Raw genomic sequence first — 17,909 nt, 5'->3', positions numbered from 1 at the left:
CAATTATGATTGTGTTTTTAAATGAAATTATTAAAAATATAATTATGTAATTATTAATAGATATTTTTATGAATCTAGGATTGTGTTTGTATGTGGAACTATTTATTATAATTTTTATTTAAATAGATATTGTTTCTCAACAAAAACAATTCTATCATTTAAAGAAAATATGATTTGGCAAAATTTTAATTGAGAGTTTAAATATATGACAGTAGAATTTAAACTCAATTTAAAAAAAAAAATTAGAATATTGACATGTAAAATTGTGATGTCTTTAAAGTTTATCTTACAATATATTTTAAGGTCACTTGAGTTTGTTTATCTCAAAGACATAGGCATTTAGCCTTTTTCTATATATATATATATATATATATATATATATATGATAAGATTTGAAATTTGTGGTATTTGTTCTATGATGATCAATCTTTATCATCCTACTAACATCTAAACTTTTCTTTCATATTTGGAAGATTAAAAAATTTAAAACGCAAGCACTTTTTCTATTGAGAAATTCATTACGTCAATGATTTTCCCAGTCTAGTCGTAATAACTAACATTTTTAACATTTTAGATATGGAATATGGATGGTCGGTGAGTCAGTAGTCAATATCTCGTGGCAGGTGGACTTACATTAGGCAAGAAAAAAAAAAAAAAAGTTGTTCACACGATATGCCATCATTTGTAGGACAAAGTTAGCAAATCAGAGCTTTGCAGCACAGACATACAGCACATTGCCCAATTCATTCACGCATCTTCCCAAGTTAGGAGCCATTCACCAACCACATCCCAAAACTAGTGCCAATTGCACTTTGCACTCATAGAACCAAATACAAGACCACCGTCACATTGAGCTTTGAAAGTCTGAAATTTGTTTTATATATATATATATATTCAAGACCCAGACCCAATTTTATCATACTGTGGATCTGTTTAACTTTGCAATCGCTCTCTTTCTAGCACCAAACACTGCCAACTCTAAAATCTGAATGCTGTTGCAGCAAAGGGGAATTTGCCACTTATAGCCGTCGATCTATCGATCACTCTCATACAGTAAGTTCTGAAAAATTTACATATTTTCTCACAAAATTATCTTGCCAGAACCCATCACAACATAAAATTATACAAATCAGAACACACACAAAAAAAAGAAACATAATTTTGATAATAAAAAAAATAATTTGGTGACAATTTGGGTGTTACCAGAATTTCTGAAAAATTCACATATTCTCTCCCAAACTTATCTTATTAGAGCTATCGCCACACAAAAAATTACAAAATTTCAAAAAAAAGGTTGGTAACAATTTTGGTGTCACTAAATTTTCTGAAAAATTTATATATTTTCTCACAAACTTATCTTACTATCCTGTTTGATGGAAAAGTTTTAACACACATTTTCACGTTTTAAACAACCTTACACATATTTCAATACACTTTTTCACCGACAACTATATCAAAAATACCTAAATAACATTACTCAAACTTCTCTATCAAACGGGCTCAAAAATACACAATTTCGTTGAAAATTTTGGTAACAGTTTCTGTGTTACCGGAATTTTCCTACCCAAAAAAAAAAAAATTCATATTTCATTAAATTTTCCCAAAATAAATAAAATAAAATAACTCCCACAAAAAAAAAAAAAAAGCGCGGTAAAAATGGCGAGGGCCCCACCAGTGACTCCGTTATACAATCACCGACCAATCACATTCCCTCAAAACCAATTACTCTCCCGAATCAACGCCAAAACCAAAACCAAAACCCCATACAAAATCTCAGCCGTCCACGTCACCGCAATGCCAAGTCAGCAGCACCACCACGAGGCTCAGGCTCAGGCTCATCCGACGCTGGAAATTATAGGCGGAGCAATTGAGTCAGTCCTGCCGGCTCTCAACTCGACCCTGACCCGATTTCCGTACAACACGTTTCCTTTAATCGGGTGGAACTGCCACGTGGAGACCGTCTACGCCGCCTACTTTCGGTCCCTCCCTGACGTCAAGCTCCGCCGTGAGTGCATCCGCACCCAAGATAACGGCTCCGTCGCACTCGATTGGGTCTCCGGCGACGACCGTCACTTGCCGCCCGACTCTCCTCTCCTCATTTTACTGGTAAGTCCCGTTTTTTACTCTTTTTACCACTACCTTTTACTCTTTTCAGTTTTTCATATAAATTTTTTTTTTTAAAAAAAACTGAATTTTATTTTATTTTAATACTAAATTGCAATTGCAAGTTTGAGATAATTTTTTTTTAATCTTAGTTTTAAATTTTTTAAGTACCTCTCTTAAAATGTGGTACATTGATGGGTAAGCTTTAAATCCAAACGTTACCTAAACTTTGGGGGATACAGATAAAATTAAAATTATATTAAATTTTAAGTGTGTGAATAACAATTTTTTTTTAACCTGCCTTGGTGAAAATTATATTATATGGCCCTTCTGTGAAGCGAGTTTAGGAGATATTTTCTCGTACAGAACATTTTACTTGGTTATTGATAGAATATTGTGTTTTATATATATATATATTTATATATATATATATATATAATACATATTTTATAATAATAGATAAATGATTAAGATTAGATATTTATAATACATAAAAAAAAAAAAAAAGAGATGTGTACCATAAAATTACCAACATATTTATATTTATAATAATAATTGTTTATTGTGCCAACTGAGAAGTTATGTCATTATTTATATTTATTTTATTTTATGATTGGATAGAATTCTCGAAAGTTATTATCTAATCGAAAATGTTAGTCACATATTTATGATTGTTTATTGTGCCAACTCACTCATACACTTGGATTATTGGATTTTAGTATTATATATATATATATATATTATATTTTGAATTGTAACAATATGATATAAAATAAATAATTCTATATGTTATTTTGCTTGAAAACATGATCAAAACGAGCATTACTTTTTATTATTTCTCAACAAAAAAAAAAAGGTCTAACATATATGCCGTTCTTGTAGTATCGAATTATTCATTTAAATTCCTATTACCCATATGTACTTTTTCTTATTTTTAATTTTCATGCCAATTTTTAAAGATGTTTTTTAGAAAAAAAAAAAATTTGTGACCAAAATTCGAGTGTATTTCATACAATATCTATTTTGTCCTGTATATTATTAATTTTGTTCTCAAGTTTAGAGAAAATTATAATTTTGTATTTGAAATTATAATTTCTACTGTGTACTCTATATATCAAAATGCAATTTCTTTAAAAAGGTAAGGGAGAATGTAATTGATATATTAATTTTCGAGATGAAATTGTAACTTCTTAAATTTTAAGGAAAAAAAAATTGAACTTGAATAAAGGACAGTAAAGAAAAAGTAAAAAACATTAAAAATAGATTATCTCTGGTCTCATTTAATTATGGATAAACTTTGTTTGTCATCTTTAAACTATACAAGAGAATTACGATCGTTTTTTGCTCTACCAAAACATATCATTTATTTCAAAGCACCAAAATTAAGAAAAAATTTTGGGACACATGACCTAGGATGCACGGACACTTCATTTGAGGTGTCATAGCCATGTCATACTCGTAACGTAACGTTATCAAATTTGTCGTATCATGTTATAATTTTTTAAAAATTGCTTGTGTCATCAAATCGTACTCGTACCCATACCTTTACCTGTATCTGTGTCCGTGCATCCAAGCACATGACGCAAAATTAGCCCACAATTGAAATCCAATTTGAGAACTAATTGGATTTTCTCTAAATTTTGGCTTTAAATATATATATATATATATGTGTGTGTGTGTGTGTGTGTGAGAGAGAGAGAGAGTTCAATTTTGTTGCTTAATTATCGATTGTGTTAATTCAATCCCTTGTCCACACTTCCTGATTTCTGTGATATTGCTTTTACAAATCCAATTATTCAATTTATAGTTTAGTTTAAACCTTACTAATACAAGAAGAAAGAGTTCAAAGGAGTTGTGATTTATATGATTTCATAATTTACTTTCAGCTTCAACACATAATTGAGAGATCAAAATAGAAGTTTGGCATTTACTTATTTAGCTTCCGTGGTTATAATGGATGGTTACAGCCAGGTTTAGCAGGAGGGAGTGAGAACACGTATGTGAGGCACATGTTGGTTAGAGCAAGAAGTAAAGGTTGGCGTGTGGTGGTGTTCAATAACCGAGGTTGTAGCAATAGTCCTGTCACCACTCCTCAGGTAATACTTGTAGTGCAAGACTCTGTTTTTTTTTTTTTTTTTGGCTACTGTTCCGAGCTTGAAATTATACATACAATATTTGATTTCTAAGAGGCTTCTATAGTATACGTGATAACTATCACTCTGTTGATGCAGTTATTTTCAGCTTCATTTACAGGAGACATGCGTGAAGTAGTGGCACATGTTGCGACTTCATACCCAAAAGCTAATTTATATGCTGTTGGTTGGTCTATGGGAGCCAACATTCTTGTTCGTTATTTGGGCGAGGTAGGATAACCCATTAACTCCCCCCCTTTTTTTGGGAGACCAAGTTGTCCGTATACCTTGTGTTTAGCTGAGTGTTTTAAATAAATATATATTCTTGTACCAACTGTTTTGCTTTCTTAAATTCATTCTCTATATTTTATTCCATGACTAATAAGTAATAGCTTATGAAAAATGTGAATTTGGTTTTAATTTTGCATAATGATAGTTTGAGGCTAAGCTTGAAAATTGTAACAAGTTCTTATTGTTGTAAAATTCTGTTATTTTCTGCTCTACTAAACTCATCAATTCCTTAAAAATCTAAAAAACGAGGTGGAATACTTGACTCTCTTTTTTTCCCCAATTATGCTCTACCTTAGGTGATATTTTCCATTAGATCATAGGCGGATCTGTTCATTTCTCACTCACTGCCTTAATTTGTTCCTAATTTCCTTTTGGTGCATTCAACTTGTTCCCCTGTCACATATTTGCTACCTATTCTATTCAGAAATAGTACTAGATTGTATGTTTACATTTATGCCACATATCTGTTCTGAGTCAAATATAGTTCAATTTGGAGGCTCTAAAGGACAATGGCGAGGTCAACAAGGAGTTTGGGCTAGTGGAAAACGACTTCACATTTTTAGATTTAGTTTTATATTGTTTCATATTAATCACTGGTCAAAAAATCTGATATTGTGGGACCTTTGAAGAATGGAATGTTAAAAGTAAAAATGTTGAGTTTTGAGCTGAGCTAATTACACTCATGTGACTTTGAATATCACCAGCCTAAAGTTATCATTTTCTGGAGAAGAATATTATATTTTATTGGTCTGGTTGTAAGGAGCCACTCTTGGACTGGATTGTTTTGCTTGCTTCTTTCCACTTTACTGCAAATCTACTTCTTTTTCATTTATATTTTTATGATGTGTTACTTGCAGGAATCTCATACTTGCCCTCTTTCTGGTGCTGTGTCCTTGTGTAATCCTTTCAATCTGGTCAATTCAGGTGAGGACTTCCGTTATGGCTTCTATGACAAAGCTCTCGCAAGTTCTCTCCGCAAAATTTTCAAGAAGTAATACTTTGTTAAATTTCTTTTATGTTCTATCTATTTATATATGCATGAAATGGATTTCTGTGTTCATAGAAAGTATCATCTGAAATCTCTTGTTTCTGAAGGCATGCTCTTCTCTTTGAAGACATGGGCGGTGAATTCAATATCCAACTAGCAGCCAATGCAAAGTATGTTAGGTACTTTGATGATGCACTAACCCGTGGTATGTGTTTCTTGTACATGAAAGTGAAGTTTCCTTTATGGATATAAAGGTATGTCCTGATCTTATAAGAATATGTCACCTCTTATAAACCTTGCAGTTTCATTTGGTTTCAAGTCAGTGGATGACTACTATTCCAATTCTAATAGTTCAGACTCAGTAAAACATGTTGGAATACCTTTGCTTTGCATTCAGGTAATTTTGTTACCCCTTATCATACACTTCTAAAATCATATTTCCTGAACCTCATGTTTAATGTTGAACTGTATGAGCATCTCTGGCAGATCAAATTTTTGCACTTTTGGTCATCTTTTGGTGCATATGAATTTTATAATTCTTTTTGATAATTTCTCTCTCTGTCTCTCTCTCTCTCTCTCTCTCTCTCTCTCTCTCTCTCTCCTGATAGATAAATACATTACACATGCACCTGCATGATATTGAACCTTTTGTCTCACCCTTCAATCTTTACATATGGGAGGAGGAGATTCCTTTTGAACAATGAATATATTTCAACATAAAAGGCCGATTATTGCAATCTTCTATTTCAGCAGGAATGATTTCTTTGTGCACATGCATAATACACTCATAATATGTATTATGCATGTTTTGAAGTGCCACATCTGCTGTCCCTTAGAGCTGATATTCATGTCTTGAATCGCAACAAACATACTGTTTGGTTTAATGCTCTCCACTTGTCCTGGGTAATGATGAGGTCTGGCAACAGGGAATTTGTTCTTCCATTTCATTATATTGAATTCGGCTGATAAGAGAGTATCAGTGATCTTTTTGATTAACCTCATCCTAAATTTGCCACTAAGATTGGCCAAGTCTTCCTTATTGAAGCACTAGGCAGAGATAAATGTTGTTTGTTGAGACAGTCTGTAGAACAAGAGTGAGGTAGTCTGAAATTATGGTTTTAATTACTGGGTCTGTTAATCAATCCCAGTTTGTGTGATCCGATAGAAGTTACATTTGACATATATTGCATGGTTTTCAAGAGTTGTGCATTGCATAATACCAAAAAAGCATAAAGAAAAATATGCTGTTCACTGAATTTTTCAATTCATTGTTTCAGTGGTCTGGTGAGGCGCACAAAGAGAGAGAGAGAAGTTATAAGTTTCTGCATATAGTAAATTATGTGTGTATATTATTAGTATACCCCTCAAATGAGTGTTGGATTTTTCCATTATCATAGGCATAACATAGGACTTGCAATCTTTTAGATATGCATGGCATTAAAGTTATTCTGGCAAAACTGTATGATTAAAATGTGTGGCAATCTTGGCACTTATTTCATTAGGCTACATCTAATATCTGGAAGTACACTGATTTAATTGAAGGGAAGCAAAAGATTTAAATGCTATACTTTAATTGGTTTTTGCTGACTTCTTATGTGGCATAATATATTGGAGCTTTTAAGAATCATGTTATCAATCTTCAGCATGTGCTATATATTTACATGTTCAGTTAATTGCAGGCAGCAAATGATCCAGTTGCTCCTGCTAGGGGAATCCCTCGTGAAGATATCAAGGTTTGTGGATTGCTCCCTAGTCCCTTAAGCTGTATACTAATATACCAAAATTTATTAATCTCTTAAGGCACGGTTTGTTCCTTATTCCTAAGGTGGCTAACCGCTTTCAAGTTTGTTTATCATCTTAACTACACAAAGCCTTTTCCTTATGAATCAAGGTCTCCTGCAAAATCTTGTTCTCCAATTTTAGCTTCATGCCTTCATCTAGGGTATTATTTTATTCAAATTACTATGGTACAAAAGTTACTTTATTCCCTTAATACTACATAGCCCATAGGCCCTATTTCCAACCACATTGATTCTTAATCCTAAGAAGTTATTTAATCATCCTTTTATTGATCAGTTGGGAATGTAAGCATAATTTCCATGTTTTGTGGAGATTGTTGATCACTTTATTCTGCTTGTAATTTAATTTAGATAAAATGTTGCATTTCTTCATCAATGAGATTTAACTCAAATGACACCTCCTCCCCTTGTAAGAGCAAGGTGGTTGGGAAGGTTGTGGTTCTTGACCATCAGATGTGTGTGTTAGTTACCAATAAGATTTTAAAAAAAAATGCATTCCTCATCCGAATCAACTTCGTCATGCTGGTATTCCTCTGGCTTTTATAATAACTAAAATAACCTCAATTTGATTTCATCATCTTGATACCCACTAGAAGATAGCTCAACCAACATTTGATTGTTATAACTCTTTTATGTACTGCCTACCATTCTAAAACTAGGTTACAGGATCCCAAAAAACTTATATAGATTTTGCCAAATTACCATAATACTAGCTGAGACTTTATCTTTTTGCTCTGTATGACTTGCTAAAGTAATTTTTAATTATGTTAGTGACTTCCCGACCAAGGAACATCTTACGAACCTCCTCTCTGTATTCCTGAAACTTCAAAAAAAGAACTTCCAGATGATTTGTCATTATAAGCTGCATTTCCTGGGAATACAAAAAAAAATTTGTGAGTAGTCAAAGTTCATTAAGCATATCAAGTACTCAACATGTTCTCCCACAGGAACATTTTGTCCTATGTAATTCCTTTCTCTTGCTGCTTGATTCATTATGCTTGGAGTGCAATATTAAAAAAATAACAAAATAACTTTTGTTTGGGGAGAATAACCTTGAAGGATCTATTCCAAACATGGGGAAAGAAGATAAAATTGGCTACGGAGACCTTGAAAATGCTCCTATGTGATATTTAGCCTGCCCCAATTTGTTGAAATTTAGAGAAGGATAAGAAAGAAAGAAAGAAAATTTTTTTGGAGGTGTATTGTGGGCCTTTTCTTGCTTAACTATTTTACAGTTTGCTGCATTTGAAGTTTTCCATGCAACATGGTTAAACTATAAAGAGACTATTTAACAATGGGAAAAAGTTAAGGAATAGACCTATGCTGGAGTTTGAATTGTCACCTGTAAAATTAAGGACTGCCATGTTGTTATTTGATATATACCAATGATTCTGTCAATCTATGGGTGAGTTCTTTTGTAATCTTTGATTTAAAGATATTCTTTGGATCACATGAATCTAACCAGGCTTGTGCTTCCCTATTACTTCCACTTAAAAAAAAAAAATAATGCAACTTCCCTGTGTTTTTCTTCTCTCTGTTTTCTTTATTGTTTTTATTCTTTAATTAAGTATATCCATTGGTGTTTTGTAGGAAAATCCAAACTGTTTGTTGATAGTGACACCCAAAGGTGGCCATTTAGGGTGGGTTGCTGGTGACGAAGCTCCACGTGGAGCTCCTTGGACTGATCCTGTTGTGATGGATTACCTTCAGCATCTAGAGAGAGTAGCAGGCCTTGCATCACATAGTAATTCAGTAGATGCACAGCAATCTACAGAGGGCTTGCACAGTGTAGAAGTATAGCTAGCAGATGCTTAGCATTCTTACACACACATAAATATAATCTATTCATATATAGTCTTGCTATCAAAATTGTGTACAACAAAATTTACTGAATAAGTTAAATGTCATCAAACTTTAGTGTTACGTATTGTCACTGGAACCCGGCAGGCACACCTTCATTGAACCATATTTTTGAAATGTTGATGAAAAGAATGAATTTACAGAAATGAATGAACTAAAGATGTAGTATAGTCTAGATTATCTTCTATCTTATCAGTTTGCAAGTTGTCATTCACCTCGAGAGCATAGCTAGACATGCCACAATGCAATACTTAGTATATTAGGTGTGTGACATCTTGTTGCAATAGATCTCATCAACATGAAAATGTCAATTTCATCTTTGTCTTTAAGTTAGTGTTCGTTGGCATGTTGTACACCGCACCCAGTTGGTGTATTGCATTTGTTCTGCACTGTTGTGAACAATGAGCACGAGATGGCATTTCCAACCGAACAGTTTTTTCTCTAACCATTGGATGGAAATTGTGTCTGCACATCCTTTATTTACTATGAGAGTAATTAGATATAAAATCTTCACAGTCAATGTTGCTATAGGGACGTTTCTGGCTTGTCCTTTTATATCAAGGAATAAACCGTTGCTTTCCCTGATACCCTTTAGGACATGAGTTTTTTGTTCTATTATTGAGCTGGAATTGGATAGGGATTCTCTAGCCTCTTTTTTTATTTTTATTTTTTATTTTATTTTATTTTTAATTTTATTTATTTATTATTATTATTTTTTTTTTTTTATTGAGCCTTTCCCTTACTATTTGTCCTAGTTTTCTGGTCTGCTTTTTGGAGTGGTATATTATATAGTTATCCAAAAGTTAATCTCACATCCCTGCTTATCCTCATTGCATGTGGCATTCTATAATTGAGTTCAAAAACAATCCTGGCTCCTATTTAGATATTGTAAGTATTTTTTATTGGCCAACAAACTGATTGTATTTGCATTTGAATGGTAGACCATGAGTGACTTGGCATGCTCTAGCCGCCTCTATCATTACATGTTTTGGTCAAGATCACTCAATCGATGGCATTATGATCTTAAAAAAGATAATGTTCTTGAGTAGTATAAGACTTACTTGAATCTGACTAGGATGCCTGCCCAATCATACCGAAGAAATTTCTGGACTTGAGTTTTGAATGTTCTTAGGAAGTAACCCAAAAGGTGGGAAATCTCACAGAAAACTATGTTGGAAATTAATATCGGTTGCTTTGATTTTTCTGTTCTCATAGAGCTTAATATTTACACTAAAAGCCTTTAAACAAAATACTTAAACCAAAAAAAGAAAAAGAGAGGGGAAGGGGGTATTTGAACTAAATCAATTTGTTTCTAGAAATTTAAAAAGCTGGAATTGAGTCTTATAACTTTATATTAACTCACTATTTTAATTTGATTTAATGAAATTGATTATAAATCACTTTTCTTTTATGTGGGTGTTTGTCTCAATTATCACGTGAAGAACTAATTTCATCTAAATTAAAAAAAAAAATCATATAAATTTTGAAAACATTCCAAGTTGAATAAAAAATGATCAAATTTCACATCAATTTTGTTGGAGAAATAATGAAGCTGTAATAAAATATCCCTACATGCTACATCTCTGAGGGCCAAGACCGTACAGATAGTGGCAAAGGTCATCATGGGTCTAGTTGTGGAACCCATATATTTTTAATACATGAAAACCAAGTTTTTGGTCAATTTTAAGGATAACTCAGATGGATTTAAGAATTATTCAATGCTATATAATTGGGTAAAATTTTGTGCCACAATTCGACACATGTTGAGTTATGGTTGATAAAAATGTGATAATAGACTATGTGAAGATATATTTTTGCTAATTACAACTCGTTATGTGACGAATTGTAGTACAAAATTGTACCCAATTTATTTGATACTATCATAATTCTAGATTTAAACGTGGAGGGGACCCATGGGGATGGGCACCCTCAACAACTCAATATAAACACGCTCTCGCCGGACCCAAAAGCAAAATCCAAAGCATGCCCCAGAGGGATCATTTGTGGGCCCTATGTGACATTGGGGCCTACTTAACATGTGGAATTGTGGATTGTGGAGTTTGCAGTGTACACGTCATTTTCCTTCAATGTCATTCAAAATCAGAAGAGAATCCAACACCTTTAGGCTTTTGGAGATGATGATAATGATGATAAGAGGAGGAAGCCCATTTATCAAAATACTATTTAAGACAAACATGATTAGAGAATAATAAAGATTAGTAAGGACGAGGATGAACATGGAGAGGCCATAAAATATCAAGGAGATTAACATTTTGGAACTTTCCCCAAGTCCTCAGCTGCATTGATGGTTCTCTTGGTGCATGCTTCATTTTTGTATTTTGTAAGAGCATTTGCATCCGAAATCTTCAAACTATTCTATTTTACTATCTCAAAACGTATTTTATTAATTATACCATACCATTTTACAACATTTTCAACATTCCAACTTTTATTTTTCTATTCAACTCATTAAAAAATAATATAACTATCCAATAAAATAATACTAATCCAATCTCTCTCCCACCCTTCTCCTCCATCAATGTTTATCTCTTTCTCACTGTTTCTCTCTTTCAGTCACCCATTACCACCACCTTTGCCACAAGAATCCCCCCACCACCACCATGAAATAATCCATCAGATATAGACCGACCATTATATACAAACCCACGGACCTAGACCATCCCATTAGATACAAACTCCCACCGATACAAACCCACCGATATATACTCATGTTTCTGAGTAGATTATATATTACTTTTGGGCTTACCAAAAAAAAAAAAAAAAACCCACTGATACAAACTCACCGATGCAAAACCCATCAGATACAAACTCACCGATACAAACCCATCAAATACAAACCTATCAAATTAACCCCCCATCACAAACCACCCCAAACCCACCGACCCAGTCCCACACCGCCACCATCGAGACCACCCCACATCGCCGCCATTGATCACTGACCCAGACCCATCTCGACATCGATCACCGACTGAGCGACCCAGCTCTAGTGGCATGCTTTGAACGAGAGAGAATCAAAGAGGGAGTGAGAATTGAGATGAAGAAAGAGATGGTGGGGGGTTTTTGAGAGACAAATGCTAAATAGAGGCAACATATGGCATTTAGCATTTCCATTGTGAATGCTAATGGGTATTGTTTCCTATACTGCTTAGTGTGCATGCTTGTTTTAATTGTGGAGCCTAATGCATTAGCTAAAATTAAAGAATTCAAATAATAGATCCGATTACTTATAAATTAGAATACTTTTTTAACAATAAGAATTAATCATAATCTTTGTTTAATGAAAAATACGAGTCCAAATCTTCTATCCCACTTTTCTTATCCCATTCTATGCTCCATAATTAAAAAAATTGCCAAATATCCACTTACTTAATTAAATACTAATTTTCTGCTTCTTTTATTTCAATTTCCTAAAATAAATAAAATAAAAACCAACACGACTCCACCAACCACCACCACCAACTAATGCCGGTGCCTCTTCATCGACGACTATCTACCTCCAATTATGTTTGTGTTCCGAACCCCGTACAATTTTTCAAATATGTTGGATGTCCGTTCAACCAAAGTTTTCTTAAGCGGCCAATGTTTGTTTATTTTGAAATTCTTCTTAAAATCGAACCAAATGGACCCATGCGTACTCCCATATCATGAAACAATCCCCTTCTATTTCAAAAGCAAAGGTAGGATCCTAAATTCCTAAGACAATAATATCAAAGTATATATCCAACACAATTTTAGTTAAATACCAAAAGAAAATCACGAGTCACTTGATATTAGTTTTTTGTTTTCTAATAAACTTTATCAATCTACCAAAATAGATCATTGGTTGGTGGATTCAATGAATAGATACTAGTTGATGAAAGGACAACACAAATTCTCTATACATGTACCTAGTCATGGATTTGAAAATAACGAGGTGTTGGTAGTTTGCCATTGTAGTGGCATCGGCTCTGGTTGGTGGTGCTGGACCAGTGGCAGTGACCGGTGGGGATGTCTTGGTTTTTAATTTATTTATTTTAGGAAACTGAAATAAGAGAAGGTAGAAAATTAGCATTTAATTAAGTAGGTGGAAACTTGATAATTTTTTATTTGTGAAGCATAGAGATAGAGTGGGATAGGAAAAATTGGATAGAAGATTTGGGCTTGAAAAATACAACCTAATCTCTTGGTATGATAACGAGAGATTATAGTAAATAATTAACTAAAAAAGAAACATATTTTTATATGCATTTTTTTAAAATATAAATATGATAGGATTTGAAACTATGATGTCCTTTTTGTGATTATTGCTCTTTCTTATTAGACTAGGACCCTAATAGATTTCTTTTTTTCTTAAGTAGATTTGAATTGATCTCAAATTCCTTATTTGAAATGATCACAAATTCATTATTTGAAATTAAGAAATTTTACCAGTTAAGCTAATTAAAATCTATTTCTACCAATATATTAAAATTAAAATCCACTCCTACCAAAGTATCGATATTTTAAATTAGCTAGATAGACATAATGGTAATTGGAGAGAAATAATATGTGCCTAATGTCAGCATAAGATTTCAATATAATTCTCTCTCTCTCTCTCTCAAAAAATGCCAACAATTAGGGATAAAATTTGCTAGATAGCAAACATGTGACTAATTACACGTTTTCTAAATGCAATTCAAAGCAGGAGCACGTGCTTAAGACCATTTCATACCAAACTCCAGCAAATTAGTTGTCCACACTCCACACTAACTTCTAAAACTTTCCCTTAGTTATAGTATTTTCCAGGAGGGAATTTGGTTGCTACTTGCTAGTGCTATTAACGTATTTTGATTTGGATAACTACAAAGAGCAAGTTATCCTTGAACCATAAAAAAAAATCAATGATATTGAATCTTCCTAATTAAATTCATAGTGTAATCTACCAGTCATGTTAAAGAATGAAATATTACTCTTGAAATATTAAGTAATTTTCCCAAAAGTTAAGGTAATAGTATCATCAAACATAAGTGCAGCTACAATAATTGGTTGGATAGAATGAACTAAGGATATAACCAGAAAACAAGAAAAGATAAAAAGAAAAAGGGAAAGAAAGGAAAGAGTGGGATTTATGTGGTGGGTTCTGCCTTATCCAATGGGACCCATGTGTTAAATTAGATAACGATAGATAGATATGGGGCTAATTGTGCGTAAGGGCTGAAGCAATATTTCTCTGTCATGGTTAGAGACAGTGAGGAAATGCAAATATCTAGCAATGGCTTTTTTCTTTGAGAAGTCAATTAAATTAAATGATAAGAGAAGCTATAGGTATATATCCGGATAACCCAGCAAAAAAAGAAAAAGGTATATATCCGGATAATAAGCCAGGTTCTTGCAGGTCCAAACTTTTATAATTATCCTTATCATCGTGCCCGCATATTTGAGTTCCCATTCATTTGGACGTCATAGTCAATATGGAATATGCTACAAGTCACTCTGCAATTTGCTATGTGAAAGTTTAAAATATAAAAATGACTACAGTATTATTTAGTGGTGAGATTGACAATAAGGATTTTGAATAGTTGCGAGCCGCCCAAAAAAAAAATAATAATAATAATGTAAATCTAGCAAAAAAGAAGATAACCTTGCAAGCCCAAGGCGTGCTCATGTTGTGTATATATATATATATATATATTTTTTTTTTTTTTTGTTTGTTGAGGAAATGCTCATTTTGTATATTCTATGTTGGAAAAGTACTTCATGTCGGCATGCTTGGTTAAAGTTAAAAAGAAAGACGTGACACTATGCCGGTTACTATCACTTTTTTCCCCATTTTAAATTTTTTTTTTTTTCCTTTTTAAGTTTTTTTTTTCAAATTTTGAAAAGGCTAATTTTTTTTAAAAAAAGGATTTTTCACTTTTAATGATAATTTTTTATTATCAGACCAAAACATTTATTGAAAAAGTAAATTGAACTTACGTAACTAATTTTTTTTTTTTTTTAATTTGATATTTAGGAGCAGAGAATTTAACCTCCATTGAAAATACGAAAATGTGTCCACCAATTAAGTTATATGACTCTTGGCAACTAAACTTTAATTAGGAATTAGTATTATATTTACTAAAAATATTTGCATCTAATACTTAATCAATTGAGCTAAGTTCTAGACGCGCTAATCAATTGCATTCATTTTTTACAAAAAAAAAAAACAAAAACAAAAAAATACTAAACAAAAAGAAAAAGAGGAAGAAATTTATATATCTAATCTAAAGACTTAGTTACATAATATATATATATATATATATATAGTTGCACGATTTTCCTGGCCTAAATTCTATTGATCAGGCCTTGGCCCAAAGCGCAACCCACAATATATTATTTGTAGAGGATGGGTCAAAGAACTTGGCCTCAGTGAGCCTATTCGGTTTGATGCTTGGACAATATGGTTGCAGAAAATAAAGACACAAGAATGGGTCTCTCACGTTTGATTCTATTTCTTTTTGTTTCTGATACAGTTTTCTTCTTCCCTTTGAGGGATTCTACTACATTATATATAGTTCTCCTCCTCTCATCTCAACCTTACACTTGTTGATCATCTAAGCATCTACTTGAGCACCTGTCCCATCAGCCGCCCTCATCACTCTTTTTGTGAGTTGCAGAGGCCAATGTGGTACTGTTCAGGGGTCCTTTCCTCATTAATGCGGCCAAGTGGGTGGTTGGGGCGCATTTAATGTGGTGGTAGCTTCCCGTGAGATATTTTGGATTTTATTCATTTTATATGTTGGGAGGGTAAACTGAGTTGGCTGGGGAGAGTTCCTCGTTGGGATTTCTGACGTCCGAGGAGGAGTTACTCCTTGGATAGGTTACCCTGCCGTTATTGGGATTGAATAATGCTTCATATGTGGTTTCTCTTCGGACAGGACGCTCCTCGGACGGGCCTGAATTTGGAATAGCCCATTATTCTGGGCCGGGCCCCACAATATATATTGTTACAATCTTTTACAAAAACTTTAATAAGTTGATCAAAACACGGTTATTTCAAATTTTAATTATTTTTGCAAATGATTGTTAAATAATTAATGATATTATATGTATATGTTTATTATTATTATTATTTACACTAGCATGTAGTCCATGCTTACGCACGGAAATATTAACAATTGTGATGATAAAATGTTTATCTTAGTAGATTCAATTTCCACATTGAGCATTATGAATGGAAGTAACTTAACACCAACATTTAAAAATCAAATTGGACACATAGCACAAAATTAAACTACAATTAGAAATTAATTTGATTCAATTTGAATTCTAAAATTGAACTTCAACTTAATATAATATATATGATTATATTTTTGTCACTTTTAACAAATTAACAAAATCTTAATCCAGACACACTAAAACTATTAAAAAATAAGAACTAATCATTGAGCTTGGAATCTTCTTGGAGGCGCCAATGAAGCGCTAATGTATGAGAGTGTGAAGCAAGGAAGAGTTGGATTGAACATTGTGTTTGAACCCGGCCTTGCTCTAAAAAATCCGTAAGGAGGAGGAGAGGGCAATGTGTGGATCTAGTTGGTAGAGGTTGAGAGAGGAGGAGGCATGGGATGAAGATATGGAATTAGGAGGAGATGATGTTTTACTTTTATAGTCTTTCTCGTTGGACTCCTTGGTTCTGGTTGTGGGATTAGAAGAGCTCCAGGCTCTATTGAGATCACCCATAACAGTGTGCAGGTGAGATGTTCTTGCTTAGGCCAATGAGTATTATTATTGTGGTTTTCTTGGCTTCCGTGTTAAATGTTAATGCATCATTTATTTGGGCACAAAAATTAGAAAATTTAGATAAGATACATGACACAAAATTGGAGTCCAATTTATAATCTCCATGAAAGTGTGCAGGTAAGATGTTTTTGCTTAGGCCAATGAGCATTATTATTGTGGTTTTATTGGCTTCCGTGTTAAATGTTAATGTATCATTTATTTGGGCACAAAAATTAGAAAATTTAGGTAAGATACATGACACAAAATTGAAGTCAAATTTATAATCTAATTAATTTTTTTTTTTGAGTTTTGGTTAGGACAAGTGGCACAAAATTGAGAATCCAATTGAAATCTAATTGGATTTTCTCTCTGCTTCACCTATTATTATATATATAGATGAGTACATGCATATCACACTATCTTAATGCAAGTGTTTTATGAAATTGTTTCTTGCACCTAATAATTAATTGTCCTTTCATATTCATAGACATTAAATATTCTTTCTTTTTGGATAAGAACACTAGGATTATATGCGCAAAGATGACGACGACAATGACAAAGCAAAGATAATAAAATCCATATATGCGACCTGACTCATCCATACGCACCCATGTGTGCATGCATGCATGCATGCAAATAAACCATTAATATCAAAGAGGCTAGTACCTCTCTCTCGTTCGACAATAACACATAGGGCATCATCAGACGCTAATTAGCCTCCCATACCTCCTATCCAAATAAGTCATTTCAAATCTTTGCTTTGAAACTATGTTAATTAGAGCAGTAGCAAGAGGAAGGGAAGTTTGTCAATTATCATGGCAGCCAAAAATATGCGTTGTTAATGCCTTAACTCCACCAGTCAGTGATGGAGCTAGAATTTTAATTCAGGCGGGCAAGATGAAAAGAACAAGATTGAAAGATGAAATTAACTTAAAAAATATTAATCAATATTAAAACAACAAAGAATTGTTAATCAAAATAAATAAAAATGAAAGTAAT

General features: G+C 33.0%; 1 protein-coding gene across 2 annotated transcripts; it reads left to right on the top strand.

The window, feature by feature from the left end:
• The first annotated feature begins 673 nt into the window (after window positions 1-673).
• LOC115975187 (embryogenesis-associated protein EMB8-like) lies at window positions 674-9,236 on the top strand. 2 transcript variants are annotated; one of them, XM_031095883.1, is made up of 8 exons: window positions 674-2,106; window positions 4,071-4,199; window positions 4,335-4,466; window positions 5,384-5,517; window positions 5,622-5,719; window positions 5,817-5,911; window positions 7,194-7,247; window positions 8,904-9,236. In XM_031095883.1, exons 1-8 carry the CDS (start codon window positions 1,657-1,659, stop codon window positions 9,111-9,113), a joined length of 1,302 nt encoding a protein of 433 aa, XP_030951743.1. In that variant the 5' UTR covers window positions 674-1,656; the 3' UTR covers window positions 9,114-9,236. The 2 variants fall into 2 exon arrangements, with proteins under 2 accessions (XP_030951743.1, XP_030951744.1); XM_031095884.1 differs by lacking the exon at window positions 8,904-9,236 and adding an exon at window positions 8,085-8,828.
• The last annotated feature ends 8,673 nt before the right edge of the window (window positions 9,237-17,909 follow it).

Source organism: Quercus lobata, chromosome 2, assembly GCF_001633185.2.
Source record: "Quercus lobata isolate SW786 chromosome 2, ValleyOak3.0 Primary Assembly, whole genome shotgun sequence".
Classification (NCBI taxonomy): domain Eukaryota; kingdom Viridiplantae; phylum Streptophyta; class Magnoliopsida; order Fagales; family Fagaceae; genus Quercus; species Quercus lobata.
The sequence above is the reverse complement of the archived record's forward strand: the minus strand, read 5'-3'. Positions and strand labels throughout refer to the sequence as shown.